The sequence below is a fragment of the Sprattus sprattus genome (assembly GCF_963457725.1).
Source record: "Sprattus sprattus genome assembly, chromosome: 8".
In the NCBI taxonomy this organism is placed as follows: Eukaryota; Metazoa; Chordata; class Actinopteri; order Clupeiformes; family Clupeidae; genus Sprattus; species Sprattus sprattus.
In genome coordinates, this window is record NC_137927.1 from 13,018,557 (window position 1) to 13,034,131 (window position 15,575).

The 15,575-nt window shown below is 42.4% G+C and overlaps 1 protein-coding gene across 1 annotated transcript in view; it reads right to left on the reverse strand.

The window, feature by feature from the left end:
- Positions 1–1,689: 1,689 nt before the first annotated feature.
- The window catches only part of nfatc3a (nuclear factor of activated T cells 3a), a 58,435-nt gene continuing 44,549 nt past the window's right edge, over positions 1,690–15,575 (reverse strand). Inside the window, exon 10 of the mRNA XM_080843762.1 lies at positions 1,690–5,187. Within this exon, the coding sequence (XP_080699888.1) occupies positions 5,108–5,187 (80 nt within the window). The 3' untranslated portion in view covers positions 1,690–5,107. The remainder of the gene's footprint in view (positions 5,188–15,575) is intronic.

The window sequence follows — 15,575 nt, forward strand, 5'->3', positions numbered from 1 at the left end:
TACAAACTCCATTCTCTATTGGTGGAGAAAATAAATAGAAAAAGATAAATATTTGTAGAGGCATTGAAGTCCCTCAACATTTGACGGGATGTTGATTTTGCCAAACAAAGTGCTGCATTTATGACAAGGAAAGCTCTTCCTATTTAAAAACACGTGTCTCTGCATGTCTCTTGGATGATGATGATTGATTTCCCTTACTGTAAAGCAGACATGCCAAGGCTGTTGCAATATTATATTAAAGCCATATGCTGTAAATCACTTAGCCTTGCAGTCCACACTGGTTGGCAAAGGGAAAGCCAGAGCACTACTGAAGACTGCCTCGACTAGATGGTTGGTCTGGTCAAAGCCACTGTGCAGAAAAAAAAAAATCAAAAGCCAAATGTGTCTGTGCTTTTTTTTTGTTGCAGTAAGAAGAAAGAAAAAAAGTTATGTTATTCTATAGAAAGTGTCAAAAGCACTGTAGAACTCAAGAAGCTTTTTTTATATCAAATGCTATAATCGACTAGAAACCGAATGTGCCTCTTGCTGTGTATTCTTTAGACTTGCATGTCTCATAAATGTGATTTATAGTTTAATCCATCTCATCCCCTTTAAAAGAAGTTATTTTTATTGAACCAGGAGTTTAATTATAATTTTTTTGTCTGGTATGCATGCTTTTCATTGTCATTGGTAGATTGTCAAAGAGGCTTCTCTTTTGTTGTTTCAAGACTGTTGGAGGATGTAATTTGCAAAACACTTGAAACTCCCCTCCCACTCACATCCCTTAGCGTTAGTGCTTTTGGAACCGGCAACATGGCCCATGGTACGTTTTTCGTTCCTGAATGACCATGCCACTGGAAGCATTCCTCTGTCTTCTCTTTGCCATGCCTGCTTCATCCAGAGGGCAATGCCAGCTGAACAAAGGTTGGATGGGCCTCTGCAGTAGCAGAGTGGATGTTTGTTTTTTTCTTCCCCCTTTAAAACAAGTTTGAAACTTGTTTGAGTTTAGAAATGCTCTCTTATGTGACTCCTGTATGCTAACAATAAATCGAAAATGATCCAAGTCACTGTTCAAATTATTTCTTGCAATTACTTCGTTGATGAAGCAACCTTTTATGTAGTGTGGAGAGTCTTAATGTTGGTACAGAGAGTCATTTTGAAGAAAGACCCATTTGAATAGAGAATCAGTATCTTTTGAATGAAACTTGAAATTTAAGCGCAAATAAAATGTTGCTCAAGTGAATTGAGGCTGTCAATTCCAATGTATACAGAACATGATTGAACATTGTGCAATCCCACTGAAATCCTCCTGATGGTGCTGTGCCCTACAGTGTGTCAGTTATAAACAACACTATGTTATTTAGTGGCTGTTTTTGTGTAACTATCTAAACCGTTTTGTACATTATACAATAGAATATTATGTTTGCATATTTATCGTTTCTAAATCAATCTATTGCAAGTACAACATGAGGTAAACTGAATGTTTACAATTTTTTAACAATGCAGAAAATAATTAAACATCTTGAGAATAGGAAACCAGTAAATTCCCAAGCCATGATGAGAATGGTTAGCCTAAAACATTAAAAACCCTATCCTTTACCCTTAGACAGCCTAAGGGACCAGTGGGAAATATTAAACCATGTAACTCAATCATTTGCAAATGGTATGATTGATCTGACCATAAAGACACAAACGGGAATAACTGGGGATTTTCCTTTTTATTGATACATTACCATAGAAGAGCCTACAATGCAAGGTATTCCCTTTGAATAATTTCAAAAAGCACTGCAGTCTTAAAAATTACAAAATGTTAAAATACAAAATGTACATGAAATGACAATACAAGGCTCCGTAAACATTTGCTAACCTGTATTTCCCTTTTAATTTACAAAACATTTTATATATATAGATATATAATATATATGCATATATATATATATCACCAACCTTTAGGAATGACATCCACTTTAAAGTATCAAAAATAGAGTTCTAAAGTCTTGTTGCCAGCATGTAAAATTGGAACATGTTCGGTCTTTGGTTTCTTTACTTTACTGTGAGGACTGGTGTTGTCTTAGACATCAAGGGCATCAAGGGCCCTTGGAACCAGCCCCAGTGACGTCTTTCCTCAACAGATCCAAACCAGTCCTAAATTTATCCCAAAGGTTCACACCCAAATCAGTAATCTGTACTTCAAACATGAGTTAAGGCTTTCCTACAAGTATGTTTGATAGTTTAAATTCAATAACTCAAGAGTGGCATCATGATCCTCATGATTGCTATATGCAAGGGTTTACAACTGGGTACATGCAGAAGAGCTGAGGAAAAACATCATCTACTGTCCCATTTTTACCTGATGCCGGATATCACCAAAATCAAGTTGCCGATTTTCATGTTGCATAGCCTCATGGATTTGTGTGCTTTTTCCATATTGAAATCCAAAAAAATGTGAAATAAAAAAAAACAATCTACAGTCTACTAAATAGAAACACTCAAGAACACAACAGTTTACACACTCCCTGACACACTCACACATACACGCAAACATGATCTATGACGCTTGCACTATATTTAGTCTTATTTTCATTCGTTTTTTCAAAACAAGGCAGTAATGCAAACCTCTTCTTTTCTCTCACATAGGAATACGACACGTGGCGTGCTAGTCTAGTGTAAAGCATCTCTGGAGCCGCGATACCTATAGGCATCAAGGTTGTTGCTTTTTTTTTTTTTTTTTTTTTTCTAAAGGCATCAGGCAGGTTCTTAGTGCATAGCAGATTTGTCTTTTTTTCATTTTCATTTGGACAAACTTAACAGTCGTCAATAAAGCTATAGTCTTACAGACTATAAAAACCTCTATTAAGTGGCTGTACCATTTTTTCCCTTAAAATACAAAAATATACATGCAACATCACCATCAATTTAGAAAAAAAAGAATTAAGGCAAGGAGCAGGTAAAATTCTTCCTATAATTGTTTGTTTCAAACCTCTAAAACATGTGTGCCAAAAAGATGTAGTTTTACAGATGAACTGCACCTCTGCACTACATTATCTAACTGTCAACACCATTCTTTAACAAGTCAGTCTTCATGCAATTGTGATGTGATTTCCTATCATGTGTCCCTTGTCTCACAGACATCAGTAAATTCGTGTTTCTTTCTTCATGAATTACTGGAGTATTTCCCCAAGCTGGCATTCCCTGCCCACTGTTTAACGTCACAGCACACACTCAGAAGAGTTGCTAATATGAACCCTTTCATTTCAAAGCTAAACTGTTATACATAGTCACTTTTGTTTTGTATATCTGCCCAATCAGCCTGTGAAAGACGTTTTCTGGAGTATTTCCCCAAGCTGGTGTTCTCTGCCCACTGCGTGACATCACAGCACACACACTCAGTACCTGAAATGCCCTACTGGTGCAATGTATTGACAACCATCCTGATTGAGTTGCAACATGTACAATGCCATACAGTTTCCTCTTGCCAAAGGGATATATTTGTGTGTCTCTGTTATGTCCAAATAGTGCAATTCAGTTACCACATTGCAATCTGAAAAACCCTAAACTCTTTGATTGTCAGAATGCAACTAGATCTATTTCTGCGAATAAAAACCCACAATGAACAGGGTTGTTTGGAAATGTGTGTGTGTGGGACACAAACTGACATACACACACAAACACACACACACACAAATAAAATAAAAATATACAACCACTTAATTATGGTCTGTCTACTGACGTCAAAATTCAGCATAAACAGGTTGGTGTTTATTCTGAATGGTAGCTAAGTTTGTCTACACATCGTTGCTAAAAAAAGTGGAAAGTCAAAGGCACACAGAAGTCCCTGTTCATCTTACAGTAGCATCACTGAGGTCTTGCTCTCAGCAAAAACAACAGAATCCTGTCTCTGGATTGTCCAATCCCTTCCATGTCCTTAACCCTTGCCCACACAGATGGGTGACATGCGTTTCCTACTCTAGCATAAATACACACAAGTCTCCTCTGCTCATTTCGCTTTTTGACAAACAAAAAATTCATCCACACTCATCGCAAGAAACCACTATATTGAAATAAAAAGTAACAGTTGACCTAAACACTAGCAATCAAAAACAGCAACTCTAATGCTTACACTACAGCTAATTCTAAAGTAATACGTTTGTTTAGGCTTCAACCATGTCGTCAGCACAAAGGTCAACCATGTCATCAGCACAAAGGTCAACTGTGCAAGAAATAGTAAGTTTGTATATTAAAGCATCTTCTGTCATTCAAAGCTGCTAGACTTTAATAAGGCATTTGTTAAACCTGAAGAAAAGGGGGGAGAGGAGTACAATAAAACAGACTATCTACAATGCTGAAAGGTCACTAGAAGTGTGGAATGTTGCATATTGCCGAACCCAGGAGAACACCGGATGCATCTCTTGTACACAGCTGGACCAAAACAGATGGGGGGGGGGGGGGGGGGGGGCTGCTGGTTGGACGAGCATAACTAACTGTGTGTGTGTGTGTATGTATGTGTGGATACTGCACTGTCATCTATATGAATGTGGTAAACCTTTGTTTTCCAGCCCTATCTCCCAAAGATTCCCTAAGACACAAATTGGCCATTAGAAACCTAGGGTAAGTAGACTGATCACGGCTCTATCATTAGCACAGACACATGAGCCATTGCCTCATGATGCATTGATGTGCTGAGTTCAGATCTGCTGCATAGTTTAAATCTGTGAGGTTGCCTCATCAGCTTCTTCTTCTTTGCTCTATGGAAGCTGGCCTAGTGAGTCTCATGTTCTCTGTAGCTCAAAGCTGTCTTTGTCACAAATCCGAGGTGCATAATGTGTGTATGTGAGTAAGTTTGACTGTGTGTGACTAAATCTGTTTCTGTGCGAATATTATATGTCTGTAAAAGTGTATAAATGTGTGTGTGTTTGTGGCTGTGGGGGCGTCTCATTCCTGGTGAGCTGTAGGGCAGGGTGTTGTAGATCTGAGAATGAGTGATGAAGAGGAGGAGGAGGAGTGTGGCTGCTGAGGTGCCGCTGCTGCTGCTGCTGCTGCTGGGGCCAAGGGGTACGGGGAGGCCTGCTGCTGCTGCTGCTGCTGGGGCTGCTGAGGTTGCTGCTGCTGGGGCGCTGGGCTGGCTGCGCTAGGACTGGCTGTGAGGAGCGGGAGCCGTGTGGTGTGTCCCTGGTGACTGGGACATGTCTCTGCCGATGATCTCATTTACTGCAACAGGGGACACAAACACAAACACACAATATTTACGTTATGTACCATCTACTTTCATCCAGTGCCATCAACAGCCCACAAGGAGGAGCCAGTGCGTGCGTGTGTTCATCGGACACTGAAACCATGAGCACCAAGTTATTGCTGTTGTGCTCACAATATGTATTTAAACAATAAGTACCAAACAGACATTTTTTTAACAGCAGTTGAATTTGTTCAATCCAACAATTGATATTAACTCCTCGTATATCGTTGGAAAGCCTGATTAGTCACCTTAACAACGAGATACAACTTGTAAGGATCGCGCATTCGTGGAATGAGCAACACAGCTAAATGTGTGGGTAGCGGGCTAAAGAAATGCGCCAAAATCCCCTGCAATATTCTTCTGTTGGTATTAAATCTTGTTTTGAGTTGCTTGGTGGATTGGATGCATTCTCCCAGTGTAATAAGGAAAAAACAACACATATTGGCCATTTTTACACTTTATTCATTTTACACTGACAGGGACCTCAGTAGCGTTAAGGGCAGTCATTGCAGGCTCCCTGGCAGCCTTATAAGCACGAAGACCGGCCATGTGCAGTCTGTTCCTCACCGTCTGCTCAGAGATTTTTCTGTGGTACTGTTGTGCAAATCTTGCCTGTAAATCTGGAAGAAAGCCTACGGTTCCTCAGTGAAGCAAGGATGAGGAACCGGTCTTCTCTGGGTGTTGTCTTCCTGGAATGGCCACTTCGTGGTCTGTCTTTGACACCAGTCTCACAGAACTTGGTCCTAAGTTTGGAAATGGTAGCGGGGCTGACACCAAAAAATGCTGCCACTTTGCGTACTGGAACACCAGCTTCCAGTTGCCCTATTGCACAGACCTTATCCTGAATGTTTATGCTTGCATGCTTATGCTTGGAGCACACACAAACTCAACAAAGTGGCAGGACCCATTCACACAAGTTCTGTCAATTAGGTGCCACACCTGTGACTGGCATACACCTGCCAACACTTGAAGCTCAAAACAAGAGTGAATACCAACAGAAGAATATTGCAGGGGATTTTGGCACATTTTTTTAGGCTGCTACCCACACATTTAGCTTTGTTGCTCATTCCATGAATGCACGATCCTTACAAGTTGTACCTCGTTGTAAAGGTGACTAATCAGGCTTTCCAACGATATAAAGTACAATACCAATTGGCATTATTGAAGGGGAGGAATAATCGGCCGAAAAAACGTTTCCGAACTTTTTTTGAGGGGTTTATTTGCTTCAGTCCTGATTCAGGAGAGGCTCTGCAGGTATAGCACCAGTAGGGGGCAGTGTTGCCCAGCTGTTGAAACAGTGCAGCTCAATCATACCAGTGCGGGATAGTGAAGCGCCCGTGGAAAATGAAAAAAAATTGTTGGTATGAGACAAGCGTATGACAAATGGAAAGAAAATAAAAACTCCTCCATTCAGTGGCATCAGTGGTGTGGCATGTCATCCGGGGACAGACTATTTATCTATATGTGTTTGTGTGTGCCTGCATGCATGTATGTGTGTGTGTGTGTATGTGTGTGTGTGTGTATGTGTGTGTGTGGGTGTGTATGTGCGCACATGTATGTGTGTGTGTGTACAGAGAGGTGTGAGGGAGTCAAAGAGGCAGAAAGGGTGTAACTGTGTAAACAGTGTCTTGTCATATTGAGAGTTACCACAACACATAAACCCTCAATAAAACACCTCCCGTTCATTTGATGGCTCTAGCCGCGATGCAAGCAGTCTGTTCCTTCATATATATATATATATATATATATATATATATATAGCCCCTGGCCTCAGTCCATGGTTTAAGTAAGGGAGCGTTGCGAGAGGGCCATCATAAAAAGTAATGCATTGTTAAAACACGTTTCTCCGTGCCGGAGAGGCGCTGAAGCGAGGGCCGTAATTACCCGTGCTGGCTGGCTGGAAGTCTCTTATTAAATAAATAAGGCAAGGGGCAGCTCTGGAGCTCGGCAGCGTGGCGGCTGTCGGGGACGAGAGCCTCCAACAGAGGGTTGATTGTTGCTGCGGTGGCGAGGCCGTTTGCTTCACTGGTCAGCCCACAGCGCGGCCCGACGGGGTGCCCGTTAAAAGAAACGATAAAACTGTGGCTGTAAAGTACTTCCACATCAAAAACACTCAGTGGGACTAGATGAGGACCCAGATGGAGTGAGTGAAACAGAGAGAAAGAAAGGCCGATAGAGAAAGAGAGGAAAATAGTGAGAGGGAGAGAGAGAAAGGCTGATAGAGAAAGAGAGGGAAAGAGCGAGAGGGAGAAAAGGATCCACACTTGTTTCTTGGTATTTGTGGAAAAAGTGATCAGAGGTTTTCCAACGCCAATCAGTCAGCTCTCAATCACAACGTGTGTCGAGTTGCCATGGTTTTACATACAACAAAAAGAGTAACGGCTAAAAAAACAGAGTGTCTGTAATGAGGGCTGATGGGAGGACCAGTGTGGGGCGGAGGGCTGACTCCCCACACCACTCAGGTACATGACGGGTGCAGGGGACCAACTTCTGCAGCTGTCTGACATGAGGAGCGAGGGAGGCCAGTCTCTACATGATAGCAACAGGAGTAGTTCTGCTTTCTGCATTCCACTCTCTCTCTTTCTCTCTCTCTCTCCTGGCTGCAGCCGTCCTGTTGTGCAACTGCGTCTGACGAAAGAGTGCATGACTGAAATAGGTGAAATTCTCCACTCTCTCAAAGGTTGGGAGAGGTTAAATATTTTTTTACTATAAGCACTCAACACGGTTGATAAAATGAACTTCAAAATAAATAAAATCTACAATTTATCAATGAATGCTTTGTGACTATCGCCAGACTTGAGTGATCACTTTGAATTTATGCTCCAACTAGCCGTAGTAGAAGTCAATTTGAGGTCCAGATTTCCAGGAATAACAACCCTTCTAATTCTACTCATTGTGTACATATAAACACACGTATTTGAGAGCCATCAGCACTTTTTTGTGTTGGTTCTGTTTGTTTTTTTTGCGAGGCCTTTGCGAGTCTGGCCACTGTCGCAGATCATCCTGTTCGCGTGGGAGGCTCTTCCTCTCGTATCAGCACACTTCTCACGTACATCTCTGCCAGAGAGAGAGAGAGAGAGAGAGAGAGAGAGAGAGAGAGAGAGAGAGAGAGAGAGAGAGAGAGAGATGCTGCCCTGTTTCCCAGGCTGAGACTGAGCTGAGACACTCACATTAGGTGCCCTTTAACATTTAGCAACGAGTGATTGGGCACAGAACTCTACTCACTTGGCATCACTGCACTCTTAAGTCCAAAGTGTCTTAAGCCCATGAAGTGATTGTTCTTGCCTGTGATGTCTTATTTGAAGCTCTGTTATGAGCTTAACCAATAAGAGCAAGCCCATTGCCCAGCCTGCTTTCATGGCTTTGGCTTGCTGACATGAGATATGGCGCTTCTGTCAACGTCAGAGGCCTTTATCCTTCTCAGTTCACCCTCCGGTGCCATCTTGCCTTGCCATCTTTAACTAAACCTCGGAAAGGCAGTTCATACAACTAAAAGGTTTTAGAAGAAGGCTACGGTTTAAATACAACCCATAACTCTTATCAGAGAAAAGATTAAAAACAAGACTTTGAAAATGCTGATGGTTGTTATATAAGTTATATAATTGTTTCTCTGAGCATTTGTTCAGTTTTTTTGAGGGTACAATTTATAGTCTACACTTTCAGTTAGCTTGCTCAGCGGGCATATCAGCTTGTGTTTATTTGAATTTCTAGTTGATAAGCTGCTGGGTTGGGCTGCCACACAGCTATTGAGTGTGTCAGTGAAGAGCTGCAGTTGGACAAGGTACATTTGGAACGGATACATTTGGTCCAGCATTTTATTTTATTTTGGATGAGGTTTCCATCGCATGCCATTACAAATGCATCTTTCTCTGTCCTTGTCCCTCTCACAGGCCTTTGTGCGCACACACACTCTGACACACAAACACAGTGCACACGCTCAGAAAGAACATTTAAGCACACACAAGCTCGAGTCCCAGGACATTTTGCAGAGCAATCTCAGTTTCATCCTTCCTCATTTTCAAGTTCTCAGAACTGTGCTCAATCATACATATTTAAGCGTGAAGAAAGTAGCTTAAACAAACACACACACACACACACACACACACACACACACACACACACACACACACACACACACAGAAACACACACACATACACACACAGAAGAAAGCTGATCTAAAATCTTTGTTGTTGAAATAGAAAAAAACAACAACTACGCTATATAGGTGGGACGTTGTTGGGTTTCGATGCTCTTCGGGCCTCTCACCGATCTGATTCAAACTCCGGTACTTTAACGTCACCTTCAGAAAACATATGATTCACTTGATGTGCTTGTGTTGCTTTCTGGTTTTCACTCAGTGGCTTGAAGGGGATCCTGACTACTTGACTGGAAGGGGACACCCCTTCATATTCAGTGTCTCTGTCTTAGTCGTTCTGGCTGGCTGGACAAGCACTCAAATGGGATGCTATGCTGAAGTTCCACTTGTTGCTGTCTCTACTTGTTAACTCTGACAAAGTGCACTTAGCTAAGCGCTAGTTGGAACCGGGGCTCTACGGTGGAGCACAGTGTCAAAAATGTCTGGGTGGGTGGATGGATGCGTGAGGAGTGTGTGTGTGACAGACAATATCAGCATGAGTGCTTCATTTTAGGGGTGTGTGTGTATGTGTCAGTCTGCTGCTGAGGGGAGAATCTAGAATTAAGTGTGTAAAGAGGGTATAAAACTGAAGAAAATGGCTGCACAGAGGGGGCAGTGGGGAGACTGGTGCAGCCAATGACACATAAATTACTGGCACAGAGGGGAATTCTCTCAAGGCGTAGCTCCTACTGTGCCTAGCAAGGTGCGCCTGTCTGCCGCAGAACTACTGTGCTGCTGTTACATTCCTCTACACAAACATCACAGAGCACCATAATGGATTTACCCTTTGCAGACGCAAGTTTGGCGATGAAAAACTGTTGGTCTATTTGAAAAAAAAAATTGTCCCCTTCAAAAGACCATGTTGTGATGTGAGAGGAACGCCTGACTAAAACGAACGAACGTATGAAAAATGACTGCCCCATTCATGTCCCGAAGAATCAAAGGGGGAAAAAAGACAACTCTTTAGTGGAAAACTGTGGTGCATAGCAGATGCAAGGCACAGCTTTTCTGCAGAGGCAAAGGCACGAGGAGGAACATTTGTTTCCATTTACGGTCCACACGACGACAGGCACACATCCTTCACACATCCTTCACACACACACACACACACACACACGCGCGCGCGCGCTTGCACACACACACCCACACGTGCGCACACATATGACACTCACATCACCACACAAACGCACATACCCTCACAACAAGAAAAAGAGTATTACATTTCAAATAATTACTGAGAAGTTACAGCCATAAATCCCTTGAGTCACATTAGTGGAAATAAATGATCTGAAATTAACTCTTTTAGTATAAAAAAGTTCCACCAGCAAAAGTTTGGTTCTATGGGTGTTTGAATGCATGAGTGTTATGCTCATTGCCATTACAGCGCCTTTACCACTGGCTGATAAGGCCGCCTGGGGTGTCAGTTAAGGGCTGCTTTGAATGGGCAGAGGTGGTGTAGTTTTAACGGCGTAGTCAGTCATCTCTGTGAATCATCGGTGGATTTCCTGGCTCAAGTCACCGTGAGTGATTCAGAGGAGCCTCCGTCTTTGATCTGTGCCACAAAATGTCTGCTTCGTGTGGAAACCAGCTAAATGACCACACGGCTTCGCTTCAAACCCAATAAAAATCCCGCGACCTGAACGACTGTTCCTAAGGACTTCAAGGACCTAACTGCAAAACCAGAAATCTATGCGCAGACAAAGGTCTTTTTCATTTTTGTCTCACCAATATGAAATGATCAGAGACATTTCCTTTACTTGAGGTAATGTCATAGGAGACAGGAGGTAGACATAAGAGTAGTGTTAATTTGTATTTTCAATTACCAATGGGTGGTATTTCTAATCACTGAACTATTTAACTATTGTTACCTGCAAAGACTGTAATATGGGCAGCATGATTTTATCAATCGCATGGTTTTTCATACTCATAAATGAGCCTGAAAGCAATATAGTCATTGATCCTTAAAACATAACAGCCACAACTCATAGCTCATAACAGGTTAAACGTTAAAGCATTTTCCAGTGTGAAGAAAAGCAGACTTCATCCTCATCGAAAACGGCACTAAGGTTTCAATTAGAGCAGCCAAAGAGAAAAACCCCGCTTCACGTTTCTGGCTTATGAGTGGCATGTGTCATGTGGAATGTCAGTTTCCAGGGACCTTTTGGCTGCTCACCGCGGCCTGTCATCTGTAAAGAGTCACTGCAGAAACGCAAACTTGGGCTGACCACACCATCGCAGTCCTCGCTCCTGCCAACATCTCTGCATTGTGTTGCCGGGTTCTTTAATTGTATGGAAAGGTGACACACGAAGCCCGTTTCCACTCGTTCCAGGATCCCGGTGCATGTTTGTGATTCTACTTAATGAGCTGCCTCTGGTCTGGGCCTGCATTTTCCTACCGCCGTTGATTTTTCCCTGAATGGATGAATGTGCAGTTGTGTTATTAATTTGACATGCTTGCTCTCGCCACAGCCACAGACCGAGGGCGGGCCTGGGGCCTACGATGAGTGTCCATCTCTGCAGACACGGAGCTCCAGAGGCTAACACACACCATCCCTGGGATCAAGCTCTGGCCAAGGAGAGGGACAAGGACTGGGGAAAGGAGTTGATCCCAATGCCTTTCTCTCTGAAAACCAAGGGCTGTGTATTTTACGGTTTCAACTAAAAGAATTAGTACTGCTTCTATTAACATTGTTTTTAATTGTTGGAACAGACTGGAACAGACTTATGTGACAAATGTGGAAAATACACACACCGTTACTCACAACACCGCTACCCGAGAACTGCCAGAGTCTGAATCATAAAGCCTACAGAATGTGTCAGAAAAAGGGCAAAAACCGTTCAGGACAGAATGTCAACAATTTTCCTCATAACATGCAGGGTTTACAATTAACTGTATGGTCGTAGAGTACCATCAGTGAAAGCAGTCTTATACTGGGTGACAGCTGTAGTGATGCCTAATAGACAAGCAGGTTCCTCACTATGCGTGGCTGTTGTGAATGATGCCTGTGTCATTTGTTTGCAGTGAGTTTCTTGGTGAGAGGGCGAATACGGTAAGTGCATGAGCAAGTGCACGTGTGGGTGGAGGGAGAGTTTTGCATGTGTCTGCTCTACTCACAATATGTAAAAACATGACGAATACAAACGTGTGTGTGTGTGTGTGTGTGTGTGTGTGTGTGTGTGTGTGTCCACATGCATGCAAATGCTGGGAGTCTACTATACCCGAATGCCTTGAGACTCCTGCTGAGGTGTGTTTATTATTTATGACTCTTTTGTGTGTGTGTGTGGTGTGTGTGTGTGTGTGTGTGTGTGTGTGTGTGTGTGTGTGTGTGTGTGTGTGTGTGTGTGTGTGTGTAGAACTGCAGTATCGAATGAAATTAGTAAAGTATAATGACAAAAAATACACACAAAGTCATACAGGATAGAATCACTTTTCGCGTTGGCCCTTGTTTTCATCTACTGAAAAAAAATATATATTCACAAGTAAACAGTGATTTTTTTTGCCATATTAAGTGGTCTTTAGGTATTAAGGTGATTTTTGACTTTCTACAATGTTTGCGCTCCAAGTGCCTATAGTCGTACTGAAAAGTTTATCCCTACTAAATCACACCTTCCCCTTACTGCATTAAAAACTAAAAACAGAACGGAGGTTGATGATGTCTTTGTACTATGTTGAAAATGTTACAGAATACACACTGCTGTTTTTGCCACGCTTAATAAAAAGCCCTGTTTTTGCGGCAAACTAGAACGTGCTTAATCTCCCTTAAGAAACAAAACACAACCAGTGACCACAGACAATAAACCCGCCATTCTTAAGGAAGACATCTCAAAACAAAAATGCTTAGCTCTTTTCTCCCAAATTTAAACTGGGGTTTCCCCCCTTTAGTAAAAGCGTCCATTTATGTGGAACTGAGAGTTCTTGGCCTGTATGACAGTATGATCTAAAAGAATTTCACATTCATCAAATTGACGTGAGGTGCCCATGTTCACTTCCATTCCTGTTCTGAGTAGATGGTGCCTCTCACGACAGGCTAAATCCGCCCCGCACAAGAGTCACAAATAAGTGTAAGCCAGACAGAAACAATCTGTAGCTATAATAATGAATAGTGAATATTCATATTTGAAAAAAAAAAACAATTCTTGAATATATCTGGAATGTATTATTGCAATACATATTGCTGTTTAATGTTTCAGTAGATTTGTTTAAAGATCTCAATTCAAATGCTTTACTTTCTGAAATGCATTAAGGTAGTTGTGTGCTGTAATATTGTAGGCTACAGTTTTACTCTTCATTGTGGTGTAAAGTATGTACATGTACTGTAGCACAGAACAAAAACGCGGCACATTACTACAGTTCACTGGGGACAAACCAACCTGAGATAAATCACATGGAGGTATGGATAGATCAGTCTGTGATCAAGCGAGGACGCAGTATCTCTTAACTGCTCTTTTATATATAATATAATTGTTATAATAATAATATATATATTATAAGTCAGATTTTAATGGCACACGACACACTGCAACACATACGTGCATATATGGAGGCGACACAGGACACACACACAGGCCTGAGGTTGCGGTGAATTTATGCTAATAACACAGCATAGTACAGCTGTGTGCTGCTGAGACTAATATCACAGCATAGTACAGCTGTTTGCTGAGACTAAATAAAGGCATGGGTCTTTGACCAGCAACGTCACAAGCACTTGTCAGTGGTTATGTCAGTGACATCATATTTATCTTTTTTTCATCTTCATGTAACGGGTATGGTTCAGATTATGGTTGAAATAATAATCGCCAACAATAGCACAATGTCGATGTAGACTAAACTGCCATCCACACTAGTTGGCCTACAGGCTTATTATGGAAATTAGTACGTTTACCGCTGGCCCCTCATTTATTTATTCCTGCCTGCACAAAGGTAAACACTGGGTGGATGGGTTTCCTGTGGGAACGCATACAAGCCTGGGGAACAACACAGCACCTCCTCTTCCATGTATCTGAAAGATGTATTACTTATTTACTCTTAAATATAACTGCATTGCTCATTTCCTCTTCAATGTAATTTAAGAGTAAATATTACATCGGATATTATATTGTTCAGATAATCTTCGGTTGCGGTCCCCATGTGAGTGTTTTTAAGTGTATGTCACTGTGGGTGTTAGAGTGTACTAGAGTAAGTGCATGATGTATGACTGTAGATTGTAAGTAGTGTGTGTATGTGAGAGAGAGATAGAAAGTGAGAGAGAGAGAGAGAGATAAAAAAGCACAAGAGAGAGAGAGAGAGAGAGAGAGAGAGAGAGAGAGAGTATGATCTCAGGGGCAGTTTTTACATTTTTTTGCAGGGCAGTGGAGCAGCAGGCTCTGCCTATTATTAACCCAGATCGCCACACTCTCACGGCGGCGGCAGCTGCGCTCCCGGGCTGGAGCGCAAACAAAGACACAGGAGTGCCACATGCATGCATGCAAACACACACACACACACTCACACACACACACACACACACACACACACACACACACACACACACACACACACACACACACACACACACACACGCACATGCACACACACAATAGAACAGATGTACACCTCGCATACATAGGTTCATACAAAGACACACAAACACACACATAGACTCATTGTGACAAATAAAATGACTCGCACAAACACACGCACAAACACACGCACGCACGCACGTACACACACGCATGCACGCACACGCGTGTGCGGACGTAAGAGGCCTCTCTCTGTGCTGGCAACACAAACAGCAGCAAGTGTGAGGTGATTAATTAGATAAACACACGGGTCGACACCACAAGGGCCCTCAAAGTCTGTCGCCATGGCGGCCATAATCAGCCTCACAGGAGAGATTACAGAGAGAGAGAGAGAGAGTGAGAAATGAGATAAAGAAGAGGAGATGGACAGATAGAGAGGAACTACAGGTAAGGACGGAGGGGCCAAAGAATGGAACGGGACCAGCTGAGAGGGCCGAGGAGGACGACCACTTGAAGCAAGAACAGGTAGAAAGAGAAGCGCAGAGGGGGAGAGAGGACAGAGAGGACACCCTTAAGACTGAGATGAGGAGAGGAGAGGAAAGAAGGGAGAAGCAGAGAAAACGAGACAACAAGAGACACGAGGAGAAGAGATACACTCAGATGTAAAAAGGAGATGAAAGAGAATAGAGGAGAAGAGAGTAGAAGAGAAGACAGGACGCGGCATGAGC